Consider the following 22,270-nt stretch of genomic DNA (forward strand, 5'->3'; position numbering starts at 1 on the left):
CAAAAATATGAAGATTCCTAGAAAGATGAAGTACCCATCCAGCAGCACACACTCCCACAGTCCAGAACCTGCACTGAACCGACATCATTGAGCTTCATTGTGGTTCATAATAAACAGTTTATCAGAATTAGCAGCTGAAGAAATCATCAGAAAACAGAACAACTGCACAGGGACTGGCACAATGTTTCCAGGTTCGGGTCCACAAAGGTTCTGTCACAGATGTGAAAAACCTGCAGAGATGCAGTGGAACAACCGGGTCTAGGTAGAAACATGGGTGTGTTTGATCTGATCATGCTCACCTGTAGTCGCCTTTCTGTGTCAGACCTTTCACAGGAAACTCGGGATGTGATGGAGACAAACAACCTTTGGTGGCTTTGTTTAAATGATGAAATCAGTGCAATCAGTGATTCCATCAATCATGGGTTTGTAAAAAGGACAGAGGCTCAGTTCAGATTCCAGCTGATCTGAACCTGGATGAAAATTTTAAAACAAAGGTTTTTGTTAAAATGCAGGGAATGAGGAGAGGAGCCATGTGAGCAGAGAAGCAGCGCCCTCCGGTGGCTCATGTCATGGAGTTTAACACTGAACTTTGTGCTGCTCTGAAGCAGATTCAAACCAAAGGAAACATCTGAGCTGCAGCAGAATCACTGGAGCTCAGGCTAAATCTGTGTTACTGTGGAAAGAGGGAAAACAAGAAAAAACTGCTGGAATTTTTCAGCAGTTTTTCTTTTGCTTCAGATTTCAGACTCAAAAAAGGAGGAGAGAAAATGAGAAACAGGCCACAGAGTGGGGAGAGGAGGGATTGCTGGTCTGGGATCAGATGTCTGGACTCAGGAGGAGGAGTTGTGGTGTCGGTCTGAGGCTCAGATCAGATTTTCACACAAAAGTCTGAAGCTGAGAGACGAACGTCTGTGTTTGGACAAACTGACGCTGGAATGAAAGAATCTGCTGAAGAGAAGAAAGATGATCAGGAAACACGAGCAGAGCTGAGTCCGCATGATCTGGACTCAGACTTCTTCAGTAGGAAAATTAGATTTTAAGATGAGATCGACTGTTTGATCTGTGGAAAGCCTCTTTTCTTTGTGCCCACGCTGCCTTGGATCTGACCTCTGAGACGTCTGAGTAACAGGAAGCAGCAGAGAGCCCGACGTGGTTTTTGTTGTTCAGCACTTTCACTGATGTTCTGTGGATTCTATAAACCAGACGTGGACGCGGAGATGGAGAGATGTTGGAGGTCTGGATTTCTTCAAGAGTGACAAGAAAGAACAGAGAAAAGATGGGCGAGAGGGAGGGAGGATGAAAGAGACTGGACCACCAGAGACCAGACCACCAGAGACCAGCAGCAAAAGCCCAGTTAGTCTCAAAGTGGAAGCATGACTGTGAAGTGAAACCCAGACAGAGGACCGACAGTAAACCCCATCCCTCCATCAGCTGTTCCACACTGACCTCAGACCTGCCTGTCCAGGTGTGGACTGACGTACCTGTGCAGGTGTTGGCATGCAGCTGAACCGACCTCGCAGCGCTCTGCTGGGGATCAACCTCCCTCCTCCTCCTTCCTCTTTCTCCCATCAGTTTGGCACCATGAGGTTCTCCTACCACCTGAACTCCACCCTGACACCTCCTCCCAACAGCAGCTCCACCTGCAGGACAGGTGAGTCCAGTACAGCCGCTGCACAAAGTGTCTCCATTTCTCTCATGTCTCTATCTTTCTGTGTGGAGCTGTAAAGTAAAGTACTTTTACTCAGGTACTGTACTGTCATGTCTCTATCTTTCTGAGTGGAGCTGTAAAGTAAAGTACTTTTACTCAGGTACTGTACTGTCATGTCTCTATCTTTCTGAGTGGAGCTGTAAAGTGAAGTACTTTTACTCAGGTACTGTACTGTCATGTCTCTATCTTTCTGAGTGGAGCTGTAAAGTAAAGTACTTTTACTCAGGTACTGTACTGTCATGTCTCTATCTTTCTGAGTGGAGCTGTAAAGTAAAGTACTTTTACTCAGGTGCTGTACTTCAGTCCAAACCTGAAGTACTATTACTAATGTAGTGCTATTTCATCCTTGGACTTCACTACATCAGAGCCAAACCTTGTGGTTTTTCCTGCACCACATTTATCTGATAACCTTGGTTCCTTTTCAGAATCAGATGAATCAAACAAAATACAGTCTAATCATCCAACCTCATTGATCCCTGGTGGGAAATTCACATCCCAGCAGTCATGTCCAGTTCAGTGTAGTTCGGGTTTGTTTCCCCGTTAACTGGATGCAGCCTGACGACTTTGCTGCTCTTCCTGCTAAAACAGCTTCTCATTGGGATTTTCTAAAAGCAAGGATAATGTTTTCATATGTGGTTCTGTCTGACAGATGTTCAGTTCACTGGGATTTAAATTTCTACATGTCAACAAGCAGAGCAGAGTCCCAAGTACAGGTTCTGCTTCTGGTTCTTGACAGCGTGGAGTTCATGTGTGAAGAGAAGCTGCAGCTGAAGGTCACAGGGACATCGTTTAGTACGTTAGACTGGATCTAATCAGATTTGCAGCTCTGTCTCTGCTGAGGCCAGACAGGTCACATGATGTGGTCATGTGATGTATTTGCACAGTTCAGAGTTTCAGAGTAAAAGTTAAAGTACAGCTAAGAATTTCAGAGTAAAAGTTGATCAGGCTTATTCTATGAAATCCTGGGGGGCAAATCTCTGTCCTTTATCCCCCACTTCACATCTGCTGCTAGACCTGCATTTTTTATCATTTAGGTAAAACACCAGGGACTGACACTGAAACTTCCATCCATGCTCTTGTCACTGCAGCTCCTTATTCTTTGACTGGCTGCTCGCTGTTTTAAAAGTCTTCAGATGGTTTGCTAGAATTTCAAAAAGCACATCCAAATTTGACCATCTGACCCCAACTTTAACATCCCTTCACCTGGTACCGGTCCATATTGATGTGGATTTTAAACTTTTAGTATTTGCTAAATTTGGTTCTCGCTTTCATGCTGAAAACATCAGCTGGCCTCCTTTATGGAAAGTCCTTCTTTTGATATTATCACCATATCCCACCTTTTTTAAAACATAAGAGTTAGGTCTTTTAAAAGCTTTGGAGTAATTGTTTTCATTTTTTATGAACCCATGTTTACGTATAGCCTATACTTTTTTTTTTTTTTTTTAACCCATTATAATCTCTGTTCAATTGAGTTGTGCTTTTACTTTTCTGGGCAGTGTCTTGTTAAACACAATATAAATAAATTTGACTTTGAATTTGAATTTTGAGAGTTTTAGTGCTCCTCCATGTTAAGTTTAGGTGAGGAAGCTTAAAGGAGAAGCAGTAAGGTACCAGGATAAATAAAACAAACAGAAAAAAGAAAGATATATAGAAACAAACATTTCTTTATTCTCTGTTCCTCTACGAAGTAACATTTTGACTGTAAACAAGCCCTGATGTTCTAAAAAGATCTGGAAGAAGCCTGCTTTCACACAACAATACTGAGTTTCTGTGATTGCAACTGATCCTGATCTGATCCTGATCCTGCATGTGGGCCGAGCGAGGCAGGAAACCACAGACTACGTGGCAGAGGGAGAGAGAGGGTCCGTCTTTATTTCATGCATCATAAAGTTGTTGTAAAGGAGACAGAGGATGAAGGAATGACAGCAGAGAAGTTCAGAAACACACTCGCTCTGCCGCAGACCACAAACTGTCCAGTTATTCTGTTGGCAAGATTCCATCCAACTGCAGCTCAGACTTTAAGAAACTGTGGAGAAGAAAGTTTCCGTCGTCCTGCCATGTGTGAATATGAGCTCTCTGATGTTGGATAACTGGCCCAAAGCACATATTCTGGGTCTGATCAGGTCTGAGTCTGCACATCAGTTCCTATACTCAGAAACTTGGTCCTGCAACTGTTACCTGGAGGAGTCCAATAGATAGAGGGATGTTCCGGTGTATAAACAGGAGTACATGATGTAAATATCAGCTGTTGCACTGAACCCACAGTGAAAAGTCTGATTTTTCTCTGCAGACAGTCATTTACATAAGGACAACTATTGAAAAATCCTAATACTCAGCTCTAGTTTGATTAGTGACTACAGTCAGTTCTGGCTTCTGATTGGTTCAAGCTGCCTGGTTGTTAGTCAGTAAAGTTGTGAAGAAAGTACTTGTGTTTGTGGAGTTTTAAACCTGCAGCACAAACAAGTATAGGGGGAGCCCGTCTCATGTTTGTGCCAGGATGGCGTTAGCCTAGCTTAGCATGAAGGACATACGAGCACGAGAAACCAGTCAAAGGCTCCACACGCCTTCTAAACAGGAGGTCAGGACATTTGGTGTCAGTTTCTATCTGTGGATTTTTGCGTCTTGTGGTTTTGTGTCACCTTGATTTTCAAACAAAAAACATTTCTTTGCTTCACACAAAGTTTTGTGGCCCCTGCGGCCTCTGGGCCTGGGAGCCTGTTCTCTGGTCCTTTTCTGTGGCAACTGGCACCTCTTTATTATCTCTCTAGTTTAATCTGAGCACAGACAGAAATGTAAAAACTACAGACTGTGGTTTTTAGGGTGGTTGTGAGCTGGACTTTTTTCATGAAGACCTGTGTCAGGACTCTGAACCAGGACCATCTGAATGTGGAACACAACTATTAGTATTATGATTATAATTAGTCACTTTCAGTTCAAGCTGTATACAGCAGCAACTGACACAGATGGTATTAAAAATGATATCTGCATGACCTGAACTGTCTAGAAACACTCTGAGACCCCCCCCCCCCACACACACACACACACCCCAGCCTTCCAGCATGCCATGCAGCCGGACGTGTAGAGACAGATATGAGCAGATATGATGAAGAGCTAAAAGTTAAAAATAGATGACACATTCAGCAGCTGAACAGCGCTCACGCCGCTGCAGTTTCTACTGTTTCCACTGAAAGCAGACACTTCACTGTGGGAACCAGGGTTTGTTCATATTAGGAGCACCAAACTTGAGCCAACAGCTCCCCCACCCCCTCTCCACTTCCTGTCTACCTCTTTACTGTGTGACCCCTACCACCACCGCCAGCAGAAAATAGAACTAAATAACCAGTCACCACATTAAACTATTGTTGTTCTAGCCTGAACTTAAAAAACTTAAAACCAGGTCTGAAACTTCAGACAGAAAGTGTGAGGACCAGTCAACACACAAACGCCCTGGACCATTTAACCACTCACACAGAAAAGAGACTGTGTGTGTGTGTGTGTGTGTGTGTGTGTGTGTGTGTGTGTGTGTGTGGGGCGAGATCAGAGGTCAACCTGTAGCTTTATCTCCTCCCCTGCCAGATGACAACAGGGTGTGCTTGTTTTCCTGCACTCAGATGTGTGGCATTGTTGGGTACAGAGCTTGATGTCAACACTGACAGGTGGATTTGAGGAGTGGAGTGTAACACTCCCACAAGCCACTTTGGCAGGTTGAATTGTATTTTTTAAATTGTGGTTTTTGAGCAGTTACTGCACACAGTGTTTATTCATTGGTCCATTTGTCCATGATGCTTATTGCCTTATGCTTTCACACTGGCCGATGACACAATAAGTCCCTGTGGCGAACATGTTGGGTTGGGAACTGGTATGTTATAAATGCCTCCAGCATGTTGTCAATGCTGCCGACATATTAATATGTTGTCAGTGCTGCTGACATGTTGTCAACGTTGCCGACATATTGACATGTTGTCAACGCTGCTGACATATTGACATGTTGTCAATGCTGCTGACATGTTGTCAAAGCTGCCGACATACTAACATGTTGTCAATGCTGCCAACATATTGACATGTTGTCAATGCTGCTGACATGTTGTCAAAGCTGCCAACATGTTGTCAATTCTGCCGACATATTGACATGTTGTCAATGCTGCCAACATATTGACATGTTGTCAATGCTGCTGACATGTTGTCAAAGCTGCCAACATGTTGTCAATTCTGCCGACATATTGACATGTTGTCAATGCTGCCAACATATTGACATGTTGTCAATGCTGCTGACATGTTGTCAAAGCTGCCAACATGTTGTCAATTCTGCTGACATATTGACATGTTGTCAATGCTGCCAACATATTGACGTTTTCAATGCTGCCTACATATTAACATGTTGCCAGTGCTGCTGACATGTTGTCAACGCTGCTGACATGTTGTCAATGCTGCTGACGTTGTCAATGCTGCCGACATATTAACGTTTTCAATGCTGCCTACATATTAACATGTTGTTAATGCTGCTGACATGTTGTCAACGCTGCCAACATGTTGTCAATGCTGCCGACATATTGACATGTTGTCAATGCTGCCGACGTTGTCAATGCTGCTGACATATTAACGTTTTCAATGCTGCCTACATATTAACATGTTGTCAATGCTGCTGACATTGTCAATGCTGCCAACATATTGACATGTTGTCAATGCTGCCAACATATTGACATGTTGTCAATGCTGCCAACATATTGACATGTTGTCAATGCTGCTGACATGTTGTCAATGCTGCTGACATGTTGTCAATGCTGCTGACATGTTGTCAATGCTCCCGACATATTGACATGTTGTCAATGCTGCTGACATGTTGTCCACACTGCTGACATGTTGTCAATGCTGCCGACATATTGACATGTTGTCAATGCTGCGGACATGTTGTCAATGCTGCCGACATATTAACATGTTGTCAATGCTGCTGACATGTTGTCAATGCTGCTGACATGTTGTCAACACTGCTGACATGTTGTCAATGCTGCCGACATATTGACATGTTGTCAATGCTGCGGACATGTTGTCAATGCTGCTGACATATTAACATGTTGTCAATGCTGCTGACATGTTGTCAATGCTGCCTACATATTAACATGTTGTCAATGCTGCTGACATGGTGTCAACGCTGCTGACATATTAACATATTGTCAATGCTGCCGACATGTTGTCAAGGCTGCCGACATATTAACATGTTATCAACGCTGCCAACATGTTGTCAATGCTGCCGACATACTGACATGTTGTCAATGCTGCTGACATGTCAATGCTGCCAACATATTAACATGTTGTCAATGCTGCTGACATGTCAATGCTGCCAACATATTAACATGTTGTCAACGCTGCCGACATACTGACATGTTGACAGTGCTGCCTACATATTAACGTCAATGCTGCCGACATGTTGTCAATGGTCTACTGTTTTTTTTTTAATTCTGCAGTTCATTCAGAACAACTCATAAGTTCTGACATTTGAAAATTAAAACTTAATGTTCAAAATTAACTTCATGTGAAATGAACAAAACTTACATTAACAAAAAAGCCTTAACTGGTTCCTCTAAATTCCTGTCATGTTTTGTAGTACTTGTACTGCAGTATTTTCTAGTGTGATTTAGTAGCCTGGCTTTAATGAGCAGGTCTGAGTCCTTTGTCCAGCACTTGTTATCAGATCTCAGGACAGATGTATATGTGACAGTTGTTCTGATTTATTTTCACACTTGCCCCCCCCCCCCCCCCCCCCCCCCAAATTTGTTGTCAAGGAAACCAAAATGGAGGAGAGAGAGAGAGAGTGAGAGAGCATAGATTAAACCTCTCTCTCACTCCGCCGCCGCCCGCCGCTCTCTCACCGGGCAGCGCTCTGAACCAAACTGAGCGGATCTAACCTACTTCTTGGTCCTGAAGCGGCAGCCTGTCGGTCAGCTGTCGGTCCGGACCGTAGGTGTGCCTGTTGGGTCCGAAACTCTCTGGTACGGTCTGTGCTGTGTGTGTGTATGTGCGTGAAGCTGACCCGGTTTCTTCTCCGTGCTGTGGACCGGGAGAGCGGCTCTCCCCGCACCAACATTTTCTTTAATGACCGGATTTGTGTTTTGCTGCGCGATGTATATGGACAGAAGCAGCCTGACCAGGGGTGAGTCTCCACATCCTGTCACATCTGCACCGCGTACACGTATATAGCCTACCTGCTGATAACCGCTGCACGAGCACACGCGTGCACAGGCAGGAGCGCGCGCACACAGCTGCCGCCTCCTCACATCCGCGTCCTATTTTATTCACTTTTTATGTAGAAATCAAATGATACTAATCGTTATAATCCTGACTGAGGATGGGGCGAGGGGGGGTTGGGAATGACATACGTGCGCTCACACAGGCTGTCGTGCACGCGCACACACTGACCGACATCTCGCCGCAGTGAATGTAGGCTAGTATGCTGCAGGATACTGCGTCTGCTGCTCTACGATCAGCTGAAAAACCTGTTAAAACACACGTGACACATCTGGTCGCCACTGCTTTGGCAATGATGATCGCACAGATCAATACTGTCTCTGTGACTGATTCATCAAACATGCAGGATCCAGGTCTGAGCAGGCAGACTGCGTGTGCGTGCGTGCGTGTGTGTGTGTGTGTGTGTGTGTGTGTGTTATTGATGGACTCAGCCATTGATTTTAATGGTTGGAGGCCTGTGTGGGTGAACAGCAGCATGGAGGATGGAGGTGGTATTCACCAGAGTGTGAACTGTGGCTGGTTTCTGCAGACAGACGACACACCTCCTCCACCACACACACGGCGCAGGATCTCCTCATGTTAACCCTCTAAACGCTGCTGCTGGTGAAGGTGAAATCTGCAGCAACCAGAACGTTTGTAGGTCGAGCTGCTGAATGTGTCAGAGGTTTGTTCTGTTCATGTCTACGCTACGTCTACGAGGTCTTACACACTGTGACCAGAGTTCATTAACCAGATAGCAAATCTAGATCAGCACCTAAAGGACCCAAGGAAGGACCTGACCTTGATTGCACTGGGCTCATGTTTCACCTTCATATATATAAAATACTGTAATAAAAACTGGTATTACACACAATAGTCCATTCAGTCTCCATCCGGTTGTTTGTGTAAATGTAAATATCAAGGTAACATGCTGTACTTTGCCTGAGCAATAAGCTTCCATTTTTGTTAAGGTGCTTAATGTTTTAATGTTTTTGTATAAGAAATAACTGTCCGTCCTTCTGTGGCCACAACAATTTGCAAAGGGAGGCAAATGGTTTCACTGGTGAAACTTGTGAGCAGTGTGTGTAACTTAGGGACAACTTGCATTTGGCAGATAATTTTCCCACTGGTTTGTGTTTCAACCAGAAGTTACTTCTGTAATAGTTTCAACGTTTGCCCATCAGCTTCGACTCCGGCACAGTTTAATGTGCTACTTTTCTTATTTACCTTCATTCTTGAAATCTCCAAGAAGGCCAGACTGGGGGTTCTCACCAGAACCTTTCATGTTTTTATATTAGTCAGTGAATCTGCACCTTCCTCCTGCTTCCCCTTCATGTGCGTCACTAAATTACTGGCCCTCTCTCCGACGCTATAATTAGTTCCACTTCACTCCAACATTAGGCCTTAGAGTTTACCTAGTTAACTTGGTGTTAATGTGAACCTTTGACAGGAGGGAATATGTTCAGAGCTGAGCTAAAAATATTCAGGGCTGAGGCCCCACATGCTTATGTCTAACGATGCCACTACTGGTGATGACCAGAACAACCCAAAAGGCTTCTAGAACCACTTCAGTGATCTCTGGCATGTCCTTGGTGATCACTCTCCATCCATCCATCGTCTGTACCCTGCAAACTCCAGAAAGGCACCAATCACTGCACCACCATGCTGCCTTCAGTGGTTACTATGGACCCTGATAATATTTACTTGCTAAAGGGCCCTGGGAATATTTCATTTGTCTCAAAATTACTAGAACCATTGGAAGAATCACCTGAACCATTCACAAAAACCTTTGAACCTCCTGACTCCTAAAACTGTATCCAAGACCTCCTCACTAACTACTAGAACTTCCTTAAGTGTGACCAGAACCACCTAATAGACATGTACAACCTCCCTAATAGCGTCTAGAACCGGCCTGAAGAACAACCTTACATAATGTCAAACTGTATTGATAGAGTCCAAAATCACAACTTAGTTGCAAATGGCTTTACAGTTTGCACAACCTTCCACCCTTAGACCCTTGATCAAAGATCCATTAGAACCTCATTTAGATCTTCTAAATAATCCACACGTGGGTCATGTTGTGTGTTATAAGGTGGCCTCAGGAACAGCCTCACAGTTCCCTCCCACAGTCATCCTGTGTGGAACTTCCAAAACACATTCCCTCATTTGGTTTTGGATTTTGGTAGTACTGTGTAACACATTTTTAACCACCCAGAAAACTCCTGACACCTGCTAAAGGCCCTGGAACTTCATAAAGGGAGACCATAACTGTTTTAAAGCAAGATCTTTAGAATATTTTTATTGATTCTCAAATTTTATGGCCTACTTGAAATACCTCACTTAGAACTTCTTACATGACTCTTAGAAAGAAACACTAGATCAAAATAAAGCACATCAAGAACAACTACAGCCTTCTACAGGATAACCTGAACCATCTACAGGATCCTAGGAAGCTTCTTAATGACAACCTTAACCTCCTTAAGAACTTCCATAATGACCACCACATCGACCACCCAGATCCTTCTTTGTGGCCTAAGGAAGTGGCAAACCCCCTAAACAACCGGAAGATGCTCAATTATTGGAACTGTCTTCTGGACCCTTTGGAATCTCGTATACTAGAGCAAAATAAAGAACCTTTGCAATCACATTGAACAGCATCAGCACAAGTGCTAACTAGAACATCCTAAAGGACAATGAACCAGCTACAGGACCCCTAAATTCCCCTAAAGGAACCTCAGTGACAAACATAGCCTATTAAAGAACCACGAAGTGCTCCTCGAGGATTACTAGAACCTAGATCATCCACAGTGACCAGCGGAAGCTCCTAAAATACTAACGGAACCACTTGAGTGACAAGTAGAACATCTTTCAGAATAAACTGTTTGCCCGACTAGTAATTTATGAATAATCAATAATAAGTACCTGTGCCACATGGAAGTAAATGCCAACCCAAATTTCCAGTGTGTTGTACCTGTTGTGTCTTTGTTCCAACACTGCTGTTCGTGTTTTTTCATGTGGCAAGTGTGTACGCAGGTGTCTGGTCCTCCAACACGGCAGTGCAATGATTCTATTCTCTTTTATTTCTGAGGCATCAGAGGCACCTTCTGCTGTTTTTGAGGTGTTCCAACATATGTGTCACAGTTGTGGAGGAGCAGAGCTGTGTGTTTCAGTCTGCATGTGTTCAGCAGGATGGATGCATTAAAGGAGCAGTGCCAAATGTTTGGGTGATCCTTCCAGGCTCAGATTGTAGCAGCTGCTTTCACTTACATGCACACTGCTGTGTTATGGTCACACCTCTGACCACCAGGGGGTGCCTCCTTGCTTTGGATAATTAAAAGTTGTATTTAAGGAAGTTGGTGGTGATTGGCTTCAGGTGTTGCTGATTTCGGAGGAGGCAAACTGCACTCTAGTGCGCATCAAGTTTTTACGTTTCTGATGTGGAGAACATTGGCAAGCACGGTGGATGAGTGGTTAGCATTGTTTCCTCGTAGCAAGAAGGCTCCTGGTTCGAAACCCAGCAGGGGCCTTTCTGTGTGGAGTTTGCATGTTCTCCCTGTGCTTGCGTGGGTTTACTCCAGGCACTCCGGTTTCCTCCCACAGTCCAAAAACATGTATGTCAGGTTGATTGGTGACTCTAAATTGCCCATAGGAGGGAGTGTGAGTGTGAGTGTGTGTGGTTGTTTGTCTGTATGTGGCCCTGTGATGGACTGGTGACCTGTTGTTTCAGAATGATAAACTAGCACAACTTAACAATAACAGAAATTTCTTTCATGGAATCATCTTGAAATCTATGCTAAACTCAGCACACCTAACTGAGAAAGTGTTTTTCCTGCAGTCGTACCAAACAACACGGTTCTTTCCAGGAAACTTTCAAGACATTATTACGAAGTCACATTCATCTAAAACAAAGTGTTAGGGAGGAGGAGATCCAGGACTGAGTGCCAGGAATGTTCATCCTACTGTTTCCTGGAAATTCAATTTCATGGAGGCAAAAATCCTCAGGAGTGAAAATCTCTGCTGGTTTGTTTAAGCTCAGACTGAAAAATATCACACATCTAACTACACAGTGACCAGCAGCCCTGTGTCCTGAACCCCTTTACCCTGTCCCGTTTTTACTGACCAGTCTGTGACCAGCTAAACCAGTCCACCCACTGACAGGCCTGTGTCAAACAGCATAAGTCTCCGGGTGGATATCTCACTTATTCTAAACTGGATGTTTCTTGTGAGTATGGGAAGGATTCTGGGTAATGTAGTGTGGTGTGTCCAGCTGCGCAGACATTGGGTTCTGAAAAAAATCTAGTTAAATGTTGTGTCAGTTCAATGAGCAAGGCCACAGCTAAAAATAGATTACACACACAGACACACACGCACACACACAGTCACGCCATCTGGTTTACATCAGCCTGTTGATGTTTTCCCATGACCCTTCCCTTCCTTTTCACAATTGAACATAAACACACAAACACACACACACACACACTCCTGCCTTCATTCATGTTTGTGTGACTTTAGCAGGACAACATATCTCCTGCAGATTCTCCTCAGAGCTCCTGTCACGGTCAGTGTCATCAGTTTATTGATTTGTTATTTATTTCCTCGTTTTTTTTTTTTTGTTTTGTTTATGTGTGCATTTGCTTGTGAAAGTTTGGGTAACTTTCTGAAAGTGAGAAATAAGTCACCTTCTGCAGCAAACAGAGAGAGAAGCTTTAAGTTTCATTTCATTCACTTCAAGCACAGAAACAGATTAAACAGAAAATAAACGCTTGAATCAGGTGCTTAGTGGTCCTGCTTTCACAGACGTCTCATCTCCCTATACTTTGACCTGAGTAACCAGAGGAGTAAGTACGATCACTCACAAATAAGTTCACACACAGCAGGGTGCTGCAGCAGTGATGCTCTCACAGATTTGGATCCAGTGTCCAATCTAATGTCAGAAGCGACAGGAGCCCTCCATGTTAAGTCTGGATAATCCTGCAGTATGCACCCTAACTGGGAACACACGCTTCCTTAGTTTTGGTTGCAGTGTCACTGGAACGATGTACATTTGTGAGTTTTGGACTCGTTGTTGTTTGCATGACTATGGTTTACCTGAGGATAATCCTCAGTCCAGTTTCTTTCATGGTCATAGTTGAGGTCTGGGAACTTGAGTTTTTACAGATCAAAGAAAGTCAAAGCATCTTAAACTGTGACTGTTGGTGCTGGGTGTAAACCGTCAGTTGCAGAATGATCCAAGAGTGTGTGTGTGTGTGAGTGTGTGTGTGTGCCCCGAGAGTAGGTGTTAATGTGGTCTCTGTGGTTCAGGTCCATTTTGAATCTGATGTTATTTAAAATGACTTCTTTTAGCCAATCGGCTTTCTGGAACCACCAGGATTTAACCAATGATGTGCACCCAGTGGCAGACCACAAACATCTCTCTGTGTTCCATGTGGAGTTTATTTCTGTCCAGAGACATCATCTGGAAGCAATTTATGTGTGTGTGGCTGTTTTTACAATCAGCTGATTTTATCCACAAACTGCTCCCATCGCTCACTCAGCTGCTGCCTCATCTGTATGCTCCAATTCTATACTGACAAGTTTTTATTCATGAGTAGAACTAAATCCGTTTTTTTAGGAACCCCTGTGTCAGACCCACTTTATTAGGAACCCCTGCATCGGACCCAGTCAATTTATTAGGAACCCCTGTGTCAGACCCAGTCTGTTTATTAGGAACCCATGTCAGATGCAGTCAATTTATTAGGAACGCCTTTGTCGGACCCAGTCTGTCTAATCCAACAGTCAGTAAAGTAAATCCTCCTTCATGAAGGTCATGTTGATCACTTTGTGCTCAGACTGTTTTGCACTGCTGCTGGACTGGACTGTTAAAATGGGAACCCCTTTTTTGAAGATTGAAATTTCAGTTTTTTCATCCAAAATGAAAAACTTAGGGATGGACAGACCTTGACTCAGGTTGGAGTTAAATTTTACTTCAGTTCAGAGTTGAATATCTACCAACTGAGAAAGTAATGTTAAAATTCTCCTACTAGTCAGATATGTTCTGGCATAGCCATGTAGTCAGGTCAGGTGAACACAGGTGTGTGCAGAATGTTTGCTGGTTTGGTTCATCATTATCATCACACTGAGACAAACAGTTTTTTATTTGACAATATAGTAAAGAGTTTTAACAAGGTTTTAGTCTTATAGAGTGGAGAGTTGGAGTCAATTTGATAGAAAAATTCAGTGGTTAGCACTGTTACCTCACAGCAAGAAGAACCTTGCATGTTCTCCATGTGCTTGCATGGGTTTTTTCAGGGTACTCTGGTTTCCTCCCACAGTCCAAAAACATGTTTGCCAGCTTGATTGGTGACTCTAAATAACCTATAGGAGTGAGTGTGAGTTTGTGTGGTTGGTTGTTTCTCTGTGGCCCTGTGATGGACTGGTGACCTGTCCAGGGTGTACCCCTGCCTTTCACCCAAAGAGAGCTGGGATTGGCTCCAGCAGATCCCCGTGACCCTAGGTAGCAATAAGCGTGTATAGATAATGGATGGATGAATACATTTTTTGTGTGGATCTTAAAAAACTAGAGATTTTATTTTGGCAGTTTGTGGGCTTGTCCTTGCTACCACCTGACACCCACTTCCTGCCCCCCAGGTCCCTCCTCCTCCTCCAGTCCCAGCTTGCTGACTAAGAGTCTTTCTCTGGAGCCATCCTGTTCACCGTGCAGCCATCAGGGGGAGCAGGATGCTGAGGCTTCCCAGCAGGAGAGCTTCAACCTGGGACCCTCCTCTTCTGGCCCTGCCTCCCTGGATGGAGGGGCAGAGCTAACTGAATGCTGCAACTCAGATAATGGGCTGCTATTAGTTACCGACACAGGACCACCAGAGCTGCCAGCTACCACAGTAACACCACCGACCAAGACCAGACCACCACCGCCTGGGCCTAAACCTCAGGGTGAAAAACTCTATTAAACTTTAATATTTACATTTACTTTTTACATTTGATTTTCATTTAATTATGGCATCTGTGTTGGACTGGTGACCTGTCCAGGGTGTACACCTGCCTGTAACCCAAAAGATAACTGAGATAGGCTCAAGCAGAACCTGTAAGGGTATAGATAATGGATGGATGAATGAATAATTATGACATCTCACTGAGAGCATCTGTGACCCCACCCTCCACAGTTCCTCCAAAGCCCGCACATCTCCAGCAGCAGGCAGGGGTGTCGAGGCCTCGCCCACGGGCTCCAGACAAGCCCCTCCCCCCCCCCCCGCCCTGCAGGCCCCTCCCAGCAGACCCCCGTGGTGGCCGGACTCCTCCCACCCGTGCCGAAAGCACTGCCTCTCCCACCTGCGTTCTATCACTCATTGAAAAGTTTGAGCGGTAAGTTCTGATTGGTCATAGGAGGAATAATGTAATTGTTGACTGTATGTGTTGATTGTGGTTTTTGGTGTGCAGTGAGCAGATCATCATGGTTCCTGACATCACCGGGGGGGCTCTATGTTCCCGCCTTCCTGACCCTACCTCCTCCTTGTCCTCCTCCCGACCTTCTTCACCACCATTATCATCATCGCCTGCCCCTGCGCCACCAGACAAGCCGCCCTCTGAGCTTCAAAGTCTTGATGACATCACCATGGAGGGTGAGGGGAAAGGACAGAAGGATGACCATAATGAAGATGATGATGATGAAGAGCTGGTGGAGGCATGTTGTGATGACCTTCCTCAGAAGCGCCTGTCTATGGAGTCGGGTTACAGTGCCTCAGAGAAACACCTGGAGGACGATGTGGTTGCAGTGGAGATGAGGGAGCAACAACACCAGCAACCGCTGCTGCTTGACCAATCTGAGCTACCCTCAGAGCGTCTGTCCCTCCCCTCCTCGCAGACAGACGGGAAGCTAGCTAATCGGGACAGCGGGATCGACAGCATCAGCTCTCCGTCGCACAGCGAGGAGCTTTGCTTTGTCGGCGTGGATGAAGGAGGTGTGGCATATCCATGCAGCCCTGCCCTCCTGCCCCGTCTCTCTAGCTCATCCTCTTATGCAGGGGAGGGAGGAGAGGGCGAGGGGGATGAGGAGGAGGCACGGGGAGTAGTGAGGAGGAGGGAGTTCACTGAGGAGGGCGAAAGTGACCTGGAGGAAGAGGAGGCAGAGCTAACAATAGTGCTGCCCCCGCCCAAGACAGACAGACAGGACTCTGTTGAGGTGAGACAGTGAGACGGCAACTTTATTGACACATAAGCAGAAACCCAGACACATGTGCACAATGCAGAGACGCAACCGACCACAAAGAGACACAAACCGACCACAAAGAGACACAAACTGACCACAAAGAGACACAAACCAACCAAAAAGAGACACAAACCGACCACAAAGAGACACAAACCGACCACAAAGAGACACAAACCGACCACAAAGAGACACAAAGAGACACAAACTGACCTCAAAGAGACACAAACTGAACACAGAGACACAAAGGGACACAAACTGACCACAAAGAGACACAAACTGACCACAAAGAGACACAGAACAAAGTGAGCTCATTGTTAGTAGTGGTTTTATGTTCCTGCTGATCAAAGATTGTAATGGTGCTCAAAACTGGTGTTGGGGAATCTTCACTTTCCTGCAGATGTTTAACATTGTGTGTTTCTGTGCAGCTGTCTGTGCAACAAAGGGTCTTCAACATTGCCAATGAGCTCCTGCACACTGAGATTGGCTACGTGTCTAAGCTCCACCTGCTGGACCAGGTGAGTCCACTGCTCAGCTCTGCACTAGATTTCAGTGTAAGCAATGTCCTTCTATTCTTCATGAGGGGCAGCCCAGGATCTATTCAATAATCTGACCACTCCTGCCCTTCCCCCTGGACTTTTCAAATCAGAATCTGTGAAACATTTTTGGAAAGACATATAACCACTATGTAAAGAAACAAAACCGCCACGTGGAGACACAGACTCAGGACTACAAGATGTATGAGTGTGGGGATCGTGTTCCTCTGCAGGAGGGTGGGGAGGAGCTCTTGCAGACAGCTGCTGTGTTCTCTTATTATTTACATTAAAATATTTACATTTATGCTTATTTTATGTTGTTGTATAACACTGAATAAACAGTGTAACTGTTGAGTCCCCTTTTCGTTTAAAAAGCGCTTCTTCTTCTGTGGCAGGTTTTTTGTGCCAGGCTCCTGGAGGAGGCTCGTTCTCGCTCCTCCTTCCCCTGTGATGTGGTCCAGGGAATTTTCTCCAACATCTGCTCGATCTACTGTTTCCATCAGCAGTTCCTGCTGCCGGCTCTGCAGAAGCGAATGGAGGAGTGGTGAGCATGTTTCCCTTCCTCTTCTTCTCCTGCTTCCTCCTCCTCAGGAGCTCCTGACTTTGTTATTCCACTGTACCTACAGGGACTCAAATCCACGCATCGGGGACATCCTGCAGAAGCTGGCCCCCTTCCTGAAGATGTATGGGGAGTATGTGAAGAACTTTGACCGAGCCATGGAGCTGGTGAACACCTGGATGGAGAGATCAGCTCAGTTCAAGGCCATCATTCAGGAGATCCAGGTAAAGGCTCAGTGATACAGCTGCTCTGTCCCTGGTCTGTTGTGGTTTGTCGTCTTGTAGTTGTTTTATGTGAATGTTTGGTTGCTGTGTTTGTGCAGAGGGAGGAGCGCTGTGGTAACCTGACTCTACAGCATCACATGTTGGAGCCAGTCCAGCGGATCCCTCGCTATGAGCTGCTGCTCAAAGACTACCTGCACCGGCTGCCAGAGGATGCCCCGGACTACAGGGATGCCCAGAGTACGAAAAACACGGGCAGCTTCTATGACTCCTATTCATTTCTGTGCTAACATGGCATACTCAGTTATGACAAGCTACACACGGGCCTGAGCGTAAACAGAGCAGAGACCAGTCGACTCTTTCTTCCTTCAGAGACTGTTAAACAGTGACAGTCCTTCTCAGCTGCTGGAGCTGGGGTTTTTGAAAAAAATCTTTTGTCTGTTTCACTGTGGTCCTTATTTTTTCTGTAATGTCCAAGAAACAAATGTGCCTGGAGTCAAAGTATTTTGTAGTCCATTTCTCCCTGCATGCAGACCGTCTGCCAAGACCCTTAAAAACCACCATGGACATGCATGATATAATTAATATCACATGGATCCTCCAGGTTCTGTACAAGGGTAGTGATGTTATAATTTTTTTTGTAGTTGTAAGTTGCATTCAGCCCTTTCCTGCTTTAAACTGTGGTGAGGGTCTGCAGGTCTGGAATGAAGAAAAGGATGTAGGAAGAAGGAAGTAAAATGAACAAGGAGGTGCCAACATGAATGTGATGAATATGATCTGTCTCTGCAGAGTCTCTGGAGCTGATTGCCACAGCAGCAGAACACTCCAACGCCGCCATCAGGAAGATGGTAAGACTCACATCGTCAGCACCGTAGCTTTCAACCACAGCCATCATGATCTGCCCTAGTTCACACGACACACCCAGAGCCAGAGACCAGTCCAAACACATGCCAGTTTGTTATTAACCCCCTTATTCATCTTGAATTCAAGTGCTGTGATTATCGCCATTAACTCGGCTCTTTAGCAGATGAAAACGAATAAAAATCTTCCTCTAGACCAGGATCACATGATCAGATATTTCTTGGTTAGTTTCAGATTTATTTGACTTTATATCTGACTTTATGGTACCATACATTTAGGCAGTCAGTCTCAGGTTTAGGGTTAGTTCAGAGAAAGTTTAGGGCATGTTCGTGGTACCGGGGTGGGTTGGAGAACTGGACTATCTTCTGACCCACCAACACCTGGACCAGATGTCTTCTCCAGGAATCAAAACCTAAATCTCTCCCAGAGGAAAAAAAACAGGTCTCTCCTGTATAAATGACCCCCAGGTCTCTGCCATGAAACATATCCTGAGGGTTTTTCCAGGATAAATAGATTCTTGCTCTGTTATGAGGAACTAAACACAAGACTCTTAGGGCTAACGGAATCTGGTCTCTCCCAAGGTCTGAACCTTTGGTATGTCCATGACTGTCCAGGATAAATGAACCCTGGCTCAGGCTTTGAGAGAAAATCAGTATGGGTTTTTCTGGACAGCATGTCTGAATGCTTCATTCATCACATCCTGTCCTCTTTTATTTACCCCGTCTGTGGGGATGAAAGAATCAGAATCAGTCCGAAGTAAAAAAAAAATCTGTTCTGACTCTGTGACAGGAGCGAATGAGGAAGCTGTTGAAGGTGTACGAGTTACTGGGAGGAGAAGAAGACATCGTAAACCCGACTAATGAACTCATTAAGGAAGGACACATCCTCAAACTGTCCAACAAGAACGGGACCACCCAGGACAGATACCTCATACTGGTACCCCGTTCACCTCTGCTCTGTTGTTTTACAGCTTCTACAGATGGATAGAACCACAAATAAGTTTATGTTTTCTCCCTGCAGTTTAATGACCGGTTGCTGTACTGCGTCCCCAAGCTGCGTCTGATCGGTCAGAAGTATGGTGTCCGTGCTCGCATTGATGTGGAGGGCATGGAGGTGAGACCTTACACTTTTCTCAATACAGTCCTTCACGTTTGACTTTACAGGTTCTGAAATCCGTTTGAGCAGCCATTGAGGAAATACATTTTTATGTTTGTCTGGGAAAAGGGGAAAAGCAGTAAATCCAGCACCACCTGCCTTTATTCAAACATTAATAAGCACGTCACAAGCCAGGACACCTTTTGCAGCAGCTCAGAGTCTTTGCATTTGTGACTTGTGACACAACAGGTTTCAGGTGTCCTCACAGATGTTCAGGTACCAGAAGCTTCACCTTGTGTTTCTTCACCTGATCCATGATGGATTCTGAGGTCTGCTGTGGCTCATTGTCCTGTTGTAAAAGGACTTTCACTCTCTGGACTGACTGCAGGCTTTGATGTGCGGACTGTGTGGAACTTTAGCAGAATCTGTTCTTCCCTGTGTTTGTGCAGTGTTTCACGTGCCGCTGGTTCAGTCTCAGAGCTGAATTTTTCCATCCTCATCATCATCAGCAGCTTGTACAGTGAGTTGAGCCTGCAGCGCCCCTGCTGTTGTACAGCATTAAACTGTCCAATAAAAACACAAAACTGAACAAAGCACAAAGCAGCAACAAATATTAGATTAGCATTCGGAAACCAAAAGGAATTAAATGTGTTTGCCATCAGAGCCATTGGTAAGGGCCTGCTGAGACCTGTTTGACATGGGATTTTTTTTTTCTTTAGCTAACAACCCTGAAAATATCAAACCTACATGTAGCTGTTTCTGTGATGAGTTAACAGTGAACCGTGTCTGTGCTGCAGCTGAAGGAGACCAGCAGTGTTGCGGTTCCAAGGACGTTCCTGGTTTCTGGGAAGCAGAGATCCCTGGAGCTACAGGCCAGGTATCAGCACCAGGAGACGTCCAGCCTGACACATTACACTGACAGCACATCACACAAAGCCAGAGTCACCACACGCTAAGATCAACGAGTGTCTCTAATGTGATTTAGTCCAGCTCTGTAGTGAGGTGCATCTCCCGAAGCCTATGGTGTTTCCTGACTGGTTATCTGTTTGCTTGTGTCTCTGCAGGACGGAGGAGGAGAAGAAAGACTGGATCCAGGTATCTGGTTTTTATACTCATGCTTGACTTTGTCCACCTCAGATACACTCTCTCATTTTGTGTGTTTGCTGTTAAGATGTAGATCTCCAGTGGTTTCACTTCTCACCTTGCTTCAGTGATAAAGGGGTGTACTCTGTACCCTGTGGCATCACCTGTAGGTGTGGTTACAGGGGCAACGGGGCACATTTCTGACCATTATCACCGGTGATTCTGGCTGGGGTCAGAGGTCACTTCAAGCTTTAACTGTATAGATACAGGCCAATACTGGAGAATTGTCAGGATGGCAAATAAGACATTTTCATGTGTGTACTCAGGCCATTCAGGCGACCATCCAGAGACACGAGCAGACGTTGGAGAGCTTCAGACATCTGAACTGTTCGCTACGAGACGATGACTCCACACCGCCACACTCCCCGGTATAACAAACTCAAACTCTCCGTATGTGACCCAGTGGTGTATCGGGATACTGCAATGAAAACAACGGCAATGAGTTTTTCTTCTCATCCATTTCACAGAGCTGTGTGGAGCTGGGGAAACGAGCTCCGACTCCAATCAGAGAAAAGGAAGTCACTCTGTGTATGAAGTGTCAGGAGCCGTTCAACTCCATCACCAAGAGACGGCACCACTGTAAAGCCTGTGGACACGTATGTTCATCAGCTTTCTCACCTGTGTGATATAATCTGTAAAAACTGCTGTAAAGCCCACAGACATCTTCATGATTTAAATATCTGTATAACATTATTTAGATTATCTCTAACAACATTTGTAGTTCTGGTCTCAGCTTCCAACATCCAGAGCATCAGTAGCAGTGCGGCCAGAATCACCGTCACTCCCGTTTGTCTTGTCTTGTCTCTAGGTGGTTTGCGGAAAATGTTCAGAGTTTCGTGCTCGTCTGTCGTACGACAATAACCGGACAAACCGCGTTTGTATCGACTGCTATGCCACACTGGTGGGGGTGTCGCCCTCACCCGCCATGCTGACCAGCAGCACCCAGAGGAGGCGCTCCATCCTGGAGGTTAGAATGACATCACTGTGACACCATTGTAAACCTGTCCTTGTAAACCTTGTCTACCTGTGTAAATATATTCATGAGACCTTCAGTTGTAGAACTTTGTAATAATGCATGAATATATTATTCACAAATATAAAACAAGGTTGTATCACATCCTGATGTCACCAAAATTTACCCCAGAAAATACAAACCTAAGGCAAATTTAGAGATCTCCAAACAAATAAATTGATATTACTTGAGATGTTCTCAGTCACTAAGGTCTGATTCTCTCTTTCGCTCTCCCGTTGCCATAGAAACAGGCCTCGCTGGCAGCAGAGAACAGTGTGATTTGTAGTTTTCTTCACCACATGGAGAAAGGGGGAGGGCGGGGATGGCAGAAGGCCTGGTTTGTCATTCCCGAAAACGAGCCCCTGGTTCTCTACATCTACGGAGCTCCACAGGTAAAAGACAACATCAAGGAACACTGGGCAGCAGTCCGTTAGTAATACTGATTGTCTACAGTCCTCACACTGCAGAGTTCACTGCATACACAATATGAGCAAACATCTGCTCTGCAAAGGAATAGTTTGATAAACATCTGTCAGCACCATCCCATGGGTCTTTGCAGAGATTATAGGAGTACTTCAGAAGGTTTTAGGGTTTCAGACAAAGTGGAGGGAATTTCAAAAGTGCTGTGCAGATTCAGAAAAGTAAAACCAGATGAAGGATTCTCCACACAGGCCTCAGAGAAATGTGCTGAAATCTCCAGTTGATGGTGAGAGATC

The 22,270-nt window shown here is 45.1% G+C and overlaps 1 protein-coding gene across 1 annotated transcript in view; it reads left to right on the forward strand.

Moving 5' to 3' along the window:
* Positions 1-787: 787 nt before the first annotated feature.
* The window catches only part of fgd1 (FYVE, RhoGEF and PH domain containing 1), a 28,387-nt gene continuing 6,904 nt past the window's right edge, over positions 788-22,270 (forward strand). The window contains exons 1-17 of the mRNA XM_026333124.1: positions 788-1,651; positions 14,558-14,857; positions 15,088-15,286; positions 15,362-16,103; positions 16,556-16,645; positions 17,059-17,207; positions 17,290-17,446; positions 17,545-17,683; positions 18,233-18,291; positions 19,094-19,240; positions 19,325-19,417; positions 20,197-20,276; positions 20,464-20,494; positions 20,809-20,910; positions 21,010-21,138; positions 21,351-21,509; positions 21,800-21,946. Coding sequence (XP_026188909.1) covers positions 1,498-1,651; positions 14,558-14,857; positions 15,088-15,286; positions 15,362-16,103; positions 16,556-16,645; positions 17,059-17,207; positions 17,290-17,446; positions 17,545-17,683; positions 18,233-18,291; positions 19,094-19,240; positions 19,325-19,417; positions 20,197-20,276; positions 20,464-20,494; positions 20,809-20,910; positions 21,010-21,138; positions 21,351-21,509; positions 21,800-21,946 — 2,877 coding nt within the window. The 5' untranslated portion in view covers positions 788-1,497. The remainder of the gene's footprint in view (positions 1,652-14,557; positions 14,858-15,087; positions 15,287-15,361; positions 16,104-16,555; positions 16,646-17,058; positions 17,208-17,289; positions 17,447-17,544; positions 17,684-18,232; positions 18,292-19,093; positions 19,241-19,324; positions 19,418-20,196; positions 20,277-20,463; positions 20,495-20,808; positions 20,911-21,009; positions 21,139-21,350; positions 21,510-21,799; positions 21,947-22,270) is intronic.

Source organism: Mastacembelus armatus, chromosome 7, assembly GCF_900324485.2.
Source record: "Mastacembelus armatus chromosome 7, fMasArm1.2, whole genome shotgun sequence".
Classification (NCBI taxonomy): Eukaryota; Metazoa; Chordata; class Actinopteri; order Synbranchiformes; family Mastacembelidae; genus Mastacembelus; species Mastacembelus armatus.